The sequence below is a fragment of the Phaethon lepturus genome, unplaced genomic scaffold (genome assembly GCF_000687285.1).
Source record: "Phaethon lepturus isolate BGI_N335 unplaced genomic scaffold, ASM68728v1 scaffold15117, whole genome shotgun sequence".
Classification (NCBI taxonomy): Eukaryota; Metazoa; Chordata; class Aves; order Phaethontiformes; family Phaethontidae; genus Phaethon; species Phaethon lepturus.
In genome coordinates this window covers 44-9,460 of record NW_010551268.1, presented here as the reverse complement: position 1 = coordinate 9,460, position 9,417 = coordinate 44, and the positions used below count along the sequence as shown (strand labels likewise).

The 9,417-nt window shown below is 38.2% G+C and overlaps 1 protein-coding gene across 1 annotated transcript in view; it reads left to right on the top strand.

The window, feature by feature from the left end:
• The window catches only part of LOC104623687 (DENN domain-containing protein 4C-like), a gene marked incomplete at both ends in the record, with an annotated part of 10,219 nt that extends 1,632 nt beyond the window's left edge, over positions 1-8,587 (top strand). The window contains 5 exon segments of the mRNA XM_010290855.1: positions 1-983; positions 2,580-2,760; positions 4,194-4,303; positions 7,185-7,360; positions 8,405-8,587. The exon segment at positions 1-983 is cut by the window's left edge and continues 16 nt beyond it. Of these exon segments, the coding sequence (XP_010289157.1) occupies positions 1-983; positions 2,580-2,760; positions 4,194-4,303; positions 7,185-7,360; positions 8,405-8,587 (1,633 nt within the window).
• Positions 8,588-9,417: the final 830 nt, after the last annotated feature.

Sequence of the window (9,417 nt, the reverse complement as noted above, 5' to 3'; positions counted from 1 at the left end):
CAGGAATGCTGCTGAAAAAAGGCAGCTTGGACTTACATTCTAAAGAAATAGCAATGATGATGGGAGCAGATGCCAAGATCCTAACAGCAGCTTTATCTGGGGCCAAAACTTCACCTAGTCATGTGAATAAATCCCACAGCTTTGAAAGTATTGCTGGCATAAGTGGCACTTGGAGTTGTGTGACTGAGAGTGATTGGGAATTGGAACATAGGTCTTCACCAGTGCTAGAAGAACCTGGGGAAGGGCAGGAGCATACTGAGAATGGAAGAGGTGAAAACATGACCACAGCAGAAGATATGAACCTTGAACAGTCAGCTGAGTCCAAAAACCAGAAACCAGAATCCAAAGATGCAGCTACTAAAAGGAATAGTTTTTATGGAGTGGTTAAGCCTATTGAAAGGGAAGATGTTGAAGTAGGCTTGGACCCTTTATCTTTGCTGGCTATTGACAGCATGCAACCAAGGCATCCAGAACCTGAGGAAAAGTTGGTGTCACCAGTTGCAGCACGTAATTTGGCAGATGAAATAGAGAGTTATATGAATCTGAAGAGCCCATTAGGTAGTAAGTTTCCCAGCATGGAACTGCACAAGCCAGATAGGGAAGCAGAAGCCCCTGGCACACTTGGTCACTCCCAAGAAAGGAGGTCAAGCCTGCCTTTGGATCCTGTCCTCCCATCCCCCAAGTCTTACGAAAATCGGAGAAGTCCTTCTGTCTCCAGATCCAAAACTTTCACTGGACGACCAAAGCAACAAACCCAGCCACGAGTTCAAAAGGAGCGGTCTTCATCTTTGACAGGACTGGGTCGTTCTTCTCCACACGGCTCATTAGGATCTGTTGTAACAACTTTATCCAATCTGAAGTTAGACAATATACTGTCTGGACCAAAAATGGATGTTCTGAAATCAGGCATGAAGCAGGCTGCCAATGTGGCCAGTAAGATGTGGGGAGTTGTAACTTCAGCATATAGTTACTCAGATGATGAGGCAAGTGTTTTTCAATATGAAAAATTTGGGGAGACAAAGTTAGAGGGATAGATTCTGTGTCCAGAAGATTGCTTCATGAGATGGTGTCTTTTTATTAAGTGATTGACTATTAGATAATAAAATTTGTATTTTATGTATGGTAGAGTTTTCCTCTGTCATTAAAACCCCACTTTTCAGACAAAGCAAATTAAATGGTCTTGATGCAGTAAACTTAAAGTTTGACTTTTTGTTCTCAACATTCCTCCCCTAATTTACTTATTTATCTTTTTATTTATATTTAAAGAAACTGCACCAAAAAACCCTAGCAAGAACAAAATTATGTCATCTTAAATGATAATATACTGCCTGTCTTATTTTAAAAAATTAAGAAAATGTTGTGAAAACAAATCACAAACCTAATAAGTTAGGTTGGTGAGGATTAAAATTGAAAGTAAAGGACAGCTTGACATCTAGTAAATTCACTTGTCAGGACTTTGGAAGCTAAATGTTATGGTTCTTGTGTGAGCACACTTGATTAACAGAGTCTTTTTCAGAGTATGACACCAATGAAAGAGGAGACGGAGGGATGAATATTGTAACTTCCTCCTTTCCAACTGCATCTTGTTATTGTACCTCCAAACATTGTTTTTCTCTAAAGGCCTCTGCTTAACTCTTAGTTAACTCCTCGATCTGGTGTTTGGCTTTAAAGATCTTTTGTTTACCCTCTTCAGGCTGTTAAGATAGCTTCTTGTTTCCTTTTTCAAATTCTCTCTCCTTTCCCCAACATGAAACGTGGGAAAGGCAAAGATAGTCTACCTTTATTTCTACTTGAAACGAATTTAACTGATGTTACTAATAGTGTTCTTTCTACTAAATAAAAAAAAAAAAACAAAACAGAAACAAAACCAAACATTTTCCTTAATTGTTTTTTTAACCAGATTTTGCCTGTGACAATGAAAACTCACTGGTTTGCTTTCTTTCTTGAGGTTTTTTTCTGTGACCAAGGTTTTCCTGTGTGCCTTTCTATTATAGTGACCTATTCTGTAAAATGTTGTTTAACAGTACATCATAATCCCCTTAATGTGACTTATTTTAATTCCCTTTAAGGATCTTTTCATTCTCTCCTCTTTTATTTCTGCAGCTTCCCTTTTTTAATATCCTCATTACTCTATTTAGTTGCATCCTGTGTCTTAGTGACTGTTTCATTTCTGCCTTCAATTCTGAAAATACTACTTTAACTCAAATATTTTTTCTGATAATTTCTTCACTTTGTGTAATGTCTGCCAAATCACAATTTCTGCATCAATTTTTCTGTTTCTCTTATAATGAAGAAGGTTATATCCCTGTTGCTTTGTCACTCAGTTTGATCCTCAGCTAAGTATTTTCACTGCTAAAGCCTTTAATTTTTCCAAAATCTGTCCAATAGCTGCTCTTTTTGGGGTTGCGTAGATTTACTTTACATCTAATAAATTTTTTATATCAGGATTTCATTTTAATCTGCTACTTTATTTATTTATTTATTTATTTATAATAAATATATTATTTATTAAAGATGGAAGTCATATAATGGATCTGGAAGTACTCAAAAATGCTAATTTTCTTCATCTTGTGTTAAAGGAGGAAAACAACCGACCAGACTTTAACTTCCCTGCTGGTTTTGAAGATAATATTTTAGGAGATAATCTGTCACCAAGAACTGGAGTCCCAGGGCTAATTACAAATGAGCTTGCACAAAGCACTACTAGTCTTGGCAGTAGCAGTAGCAGTGGAGATGCAGGAAGACAGCATTACTATGCAGGTGACTTTGTTTGTTTGTTTCCCCCTCATAACTTGTTTATAATATAACAAACAGGGAAAACTATTATATATGAAATCATTCATAACAGTGGAAGCTATGGTAATCTGAAATTATTTCAAGCCCTTGAGATAAGTACAAGCAAATTTTGCAACAATTTTACAAGCAAAGTACAACAAAAATTCTGTATCTTCTCTTGCAGTAGCAAATAGCTAATGCTTTTCTCTTTGTTGAATGTTTAAGAAGTTGATACAAAATATGGGGATTTAACTGTACAAGTACTTCCTCTGTGTATGTGATAGGAAGATTCCTAACTAGTTATAGCCAGGAACATCTGCTTATTCATGTAAAGTCCTAATGCCCTGAATGTTTTTGAAATATTAATACAGAAAAGAAGAACAGTGTTCAAGAACTGCAAATAGTTGCCTAAATAACAGAGGCAGATCTTTTGAGGGGAGAAAAAAAAAAACCAAACTCAAAACAAACAAAACTAACCCCCCAGCCCCAAGCCCACAAGAAAAGCCAAAGTGAAATGCACAAAAATGCATCAGCTTTAGTGTGGAATAGGAGGTATTGGATCATACTTGATTTGAAGTTGTGAAAGTAAATAATGGATGAATTTATCCTATTGATAAATTGTCCTTCCCCCAGTTCTAAAACTGGATGAAGTAAATGTAATAAATTTCAGTTTAGATTTGATTCAATTAGATTTGATTCTCATTTTGATAAAAAAGATGTGTTGCTGAACCAAGCTGGGGGTTTGGTTTAGCTTGCTTTGCAGTACTTTAATGATGTGAATATCATAAAGCCATCCGCATCAGGAGAGGAAGAATATGTTGTGGACATAAGCTGGCCCAGCCTAGCAAAATGTTGACAAGGTGTCTTCTAATTACAGTTAGTTAGGAGGGTTATAAGAACTAACTATAAAGACTGGCAGCCATCAACAAGATATGTAAAGTTTGTTCACAAACATAAAGTTTAGCTGAAGAAGTAGAGGAGCCTTCTTTATGACAAGGGGGATCTAGTAGTGATTTTTTTGAATAGGAAAGTTTGACTCGTCTTGTCAGAGTAAGTAATGCTGATAGTTTTGCTTCCTAAAACTGATTTCAACCATTTCCTTCTGGTAAATGTATTCCAATGCCTGTTCCCCTTCTTTATTCTTTCTTTGTATTTTCAGCTTTTATTCACTGTTTTTTATTTTCTATTATCAGTCTGTGATATATTGTGTTAGACAAAAATAACTTTGAAATGTTAATCACAAAAAATATATTTATCTATATTGTAATTGTAATACCAGTGAAGTTAAAGAGCTACACATATCTTTGGAGGTCTTCTGGTACAATTTTCTATCTTGGTTGAACAGAAGTTATTTTGTTTGGAAATGGATAAATTACTCTTTCCGTGCATACAAGACCCAAATGACTCTTTCTGTACAGGTGAAGTTTCATTCCCAAGAAGTATGAAAGTTCTAGATTCTGAAAAGTCAGAGCACAGTTCTTCACATAATACTAGTTTATCCAGCATTTTCCAGAACTATGCAATGGAGGTAAGATTAATAAACTCCTAGATGAAAGATATATTTATTCAATGTTACTGTGTGCTTTAATTACCTGTTTAGTTGGATTGTGGTTGGATTTTTCAAAATAATTTTTTCCATGTTTCTGCTGCAAAGATGCTTGATACTTTTTAGCCCAGGGTGTAACTGTAGCTTTAAAAAAAAGTGTGTTAAATGCTTTTATATATTTGTCATATGTAGAGAGAAGAGATAGTTGAGGGGTCAAAACTTGAAGTGAGACAGGAATTAGAGAGGAAATTAGATTTTTTTTTTTTATTCAACCTTTTTTGGTGGTTTTTTTTTTCCACTTTATGAAAATTACTTTATGAAATTTAGTTGTTACTAAATAATTGTGGTGGGTTGACCACAGCCAGAAGCTAAGCCCTCACCCAGGCACTTGTTTACTGCCCCCCTCATCAGGATTGGGGAGAGAATCAGAAGGGCAAAAGTGAGGAAAAAAGCTTGAAGGTTGAGATGAAGACAGTTTAGTAAGTGAATTGCGGGGGAGGGATAAACAGGAGAGGGGACAACAAAAAACAAGTGATGCAAAGGCAATCAGTCAACACCATGATACCCCAAGTACAGCTACCTTGGAAAAACTGCCACCCTCACGCCCAGTTTTATCGCTGAGTGTGACGTGATATAGTATCTCTTTGGTCAGCTGAGGTCAGCTGTCCTGGCTGTGTCACCTCCCAAGCTCTTGTGCAGCCTCAGCCTCCTCGCTGGCTTGGGGACAGAATGAGAAAGAAAAGGCCATAATGGTGTGTAAGTCACTGTTCAGCAATAGCTAAAAAATTGATGCATTATCAAAATGGAGTTGGTCCCCAGTCTAAAACACAGCACCATAAAGACTGCTATGAAGAAAATTAACTCTCAACCAGCCAAACCCAGCACAATAATGATTTAGCGTGCCTTTCTGTTTCAGTTATCACATGTAGATGCTCGTGAGACTTTAGATACATAGGCAGTGGTCACTGTGTTTGCCTTGGTTGCTTTTCTTTCAGCTGTAGTATTATTTTGCTAGGTCCCATGTAATTTTCTTTTATGTTTGGTCTTCTGGAGATCCAGGCTTGTCAAACTTCTCCACTGCATTATATAAGGAGCATAGCATAGTAAAAGAAAAATGCTGCCGTTGGGCAAATATCTAAAATAGATTGGATATAAAATGTATTATATGCCATGTTGATCTAAAATGTGTGCAGTGTTTGGTGGTGGTTTTTGGTTTTGTTTCCTGTGAGAGTTAAACAATGACATAACAGGAAAGCCTAAAAAATAACAATTATAGCCTATTCTTCAGCTAGTACAGGATTATTTTTACTGTCTTTTGTCCAGTTCTCAGTCTAGTTTAGTGATGAGACTTCTATTAGATAAAAAACAACTTTCTGTTTTTCCCACTTGTATTGGGTTTGCGTGGCAAGGGTTTTGGTAGCAGGGAAGCTACAGGAGTGCCTGTGAGAATATGCAAGAAGCTTCCCCTATGTCCAGTAGAGCCAATTCCAGAGGACAGACCCATTGCTGGCCAAAGCTGAACCATACAGTGATGGTGGTAGCACTCTGGGATAACATATTTAAGAAGGGGGAAAAAACTGCTGTTCAACAGCCGCTGGGGAAGAGGAGTGAGAATATGTGAGAGAAACAGCCCTGCAGGCACCAAGGTCAGTGAAGAATGAGGGGGAGGAGGAGCTTCAGGCACTGGAGCAGAGATTCCCCTGCAGCCCGGGGTGAAGACCATGATGAAGCAGATTGTCCCCCTGCAGTTTGTGGAGGACCCCATACCGGAGCAGGTGGATGGTCCCAAAGGAAGCTGTGACCCTGTAGAGAGGAGCCCATGCTGGAGCAGGCTTCTGGCAGGACCTGTGACTCCGTGGGAAACCCACGCTGGAGAAGGTTTGCTGAGACGCTGTGGAGGACCAACGCTGGAGCAATCTGTTCCTGAAGGACAGCACCCTGTGGAAAGGACTCATGCTGGAGCAGTTTGTGAAGAACTGCAGCCCATGGGAAGAACCCATGTTCAAGAAGTTCATGGAGGACTGTCTCCTGTGGGAGGGACCCCACACTGAAGCAGAGGAAGAGATTGAGGAGGAAGGAGCGTCAGAGACAACATGTGGTGAACTGACTGCAATCCCCATTCCTTGTCCCCCTGCACCGCTTGGGGGGAGGAGGTAGAGAAGTCAGGAGTGAAGTTGAGCCTGGGAAGAAGGGAGGGGTGGAGGGAAGGTGTTTCAAGATTTGGATTTTATTTCTCATTATCGTACTCTGATTTTTGATTGGCAATAAATTAAATTAATTTCCACTAGTCCAGTCTGTTTTGCCCGTTACGGTTAGTTGCTGAGTGATCTCTCTGTCGTTATCTTCACCTACAAGCCTTTTGTTGTATTTTTCTCCCCCTGACCAGCTGAGGAGGGGGAGTGATAGAGTGGCTTTGGGGGGCCCCTGCCGCCCACCCACCACAAATGGAAATAGGTATCTGCCTGATCCTCCTTCTTTTTCTTCTTTTCTTTTTCTTCTTTTCTTTTTTTCTTTTTTTTTTTTTTTTTTTTTTGAGAAGTAGATATGCATTGACTTACACAACTGAAAACAATTCAGTTATGTTGAAGGCTTCATAGGAGTGAGCATTATTAGTAGCATTTCAGGATAATGCTTCTTCAGGTCTCAAAATACCTAATAAAATAAATTATCAGTATATGCATTTTATAGATAATAGTTATTTGTACAAGATAACTCTTGAGCATGGTGAGTAAATAGTGATGAACTCATGCCTCCCAACTGGCATTCTGATACCTGTTAAACTCCTGTGGATACTAAGCCTATAAAGCCAATTGAAAAAGAACCCTGAAACAAGACTGATGATATTCATTCTTTGCTGTTCTAGGTATTGATGTCAAGCTGCTCTCAATGTAGAGCTTGTAGTGCTTTGGTTTATGATGAAGAAATTATGGCTGGATGGACAGCAGATGATTCAAACTTGAATACTACCTGTCCTTTCTGTAAAAGTACCTTCCTGCCTTTACTTAATGTTGAATTTAAAGACCTACGTGGCTCTGCAAGGTTAGTGGGTTTTATAGATAAGCTCTTTCTGCCTTTGCACTTGTACATGGTTGTATTTTTTTCACAAAAGGATCTCTAGTTGTATCTCCCAGTATCTTTGGCTAGACGATCGCAAGAATGTCACTTCCTGTTGGATGGTCATGACTGTACTGAAGGAAATTATAAATTTTGTAAACTATTAAGTTTCACTGTAAAACAGCCAAAAAGCAAAGAACTGGTTGCCTTTAGACTACTTTTCCTTTTTATGTTTACTTTGTAAGCATAACTGTACAGAAGGTATAAGTCTGTTCCTGTTTTGTTTAACTTTTAAAACAAAGCTAATGGATCATGAACTTCTTAAAAGCATATGAAGCATTTTTTTAAATGTCAGCAATGAATTTCTCCCAAATTAAATTTATTAACAGCTTTTAGTTAAAATAAAGCTCCAGCTTATTGTTTCTACAGTAGTTCTCCAGTTTAAGTTTCTTTGCTTACTATTTTTACCTCTTTTAATTGCACTGTGAAGGCTGGAACTTAATTTAAGTTAATCTAGAATGGATTGTCACCGTAGGGGTTATTGCTGTGAAACAGAGCTTTCATTAGTGTTCTCTAATGCTGAAACTGAACATCTGTAGAGTGTGTACTTAAACTTTAGTAAAGCAAGACAAGTTCCTGTTATCTTGTGCCTATAATGGTGTATTGTCTTCTAGTCTGTAATGTCACATTATAATAACAACCATTTTCAGTGTTGTGTCAGCTATTGAGACACTGTTTCTGATTGGGAACCATGTCAAATTAAGGTCACCTGTAATGACTTAAGTCCAGCATAGGATTTCTTATTTTGCAGATCAAACCTCTGTATGTGTTCGTTTACGCTGCCTATATAAGTTAAGTGGAGAGAGTAGGATGAAGTTTGTGTTCTGTTATCAAGCTTTTTAATGTTGTGTTTCCTTAATTTTGCTTCTTTTTGAAAGCAAATGTAGAAAATAATAACTTTATTAATTACTTTATGCTTACATTTTAACCTTTGTATTTCTCTCCCCTCCCATTCATGTTGTAACGTAGCTTTTTCCTGAAGCAAAGTACCTCAGGAGATAGTTTACAGAGTGGTACCCTTCCATTAACCACGGATCCCCTGGAGCAGAAACTGTTGTCGAGTCCAGCTGTTGCTGACTTGATCAGCTTTTCAGATCACCCACAGTCCAGCCACACCATAGCTGAAGAAACTAGCTCTGCGGCTGAGCAGAGGTAGGTACAACAGGGTTGTTAGTTCAGTCATAAATGTATCAACACTTCCAGTATTTCTCCTCCACTTCTAAAGTGAAGGTTGGCTTACGTACCAAATATGGTGAAGTACAATTGTAACTTGATGATGGTCTATTTCTTCTCATTCTTTTTGCATGTTTTAAGTGTGCTTTTATCAGTTTGAAGCAAGCTGGTTCCACTAAATGAGTTGGTCTTACAAATACAACTAAAGAAATAAATCTTCAGGTCCATCTGCGATTGAGTAATAGGTAAAACTTTTCTCGATGTTGTTAGAATACACTCACCTTTTAAAGACACACAGAAATTTAAGCACTACTTCTCCTTTCCTAGTGTTTAGACTTTAACAAGAAAGACACTATGTTATGGGGAAGAATAAGTCCATTTGCTAGCACATTCTTTTTTGAGAGAAACCTTTTGGAGCACTCAACACTTGTACTGAGCATGTGTTCTGTCACAAATCATACTGATGTAAAACTGAAACTCAGAAAAACAATATCACTTTTCACAGAATCACTAAGGTTGGAAAGGACCTTGAAGATCATCAAGTCCAACCATTAATCCAGTGCCGCCGTGTCCCCTAAACCATGTCCTGAAGCACTACGTCCACATGTTTTTTTGAATATTTCCAGTGATTCTGACTCCACCATCACCCTGGGCAACCTGTTCCAATGCTTGACCACCCTCTCAGTGAAGAAATTTTTCCTAATATCCAACCTAAACCTCCCCTGGCACAACTTGAGGCCATTTCCTCTTGTCCTATCACTAGTTACTTGGGAGAAGAGACCAACACGCACGTCGTCACAAGCCCTTTC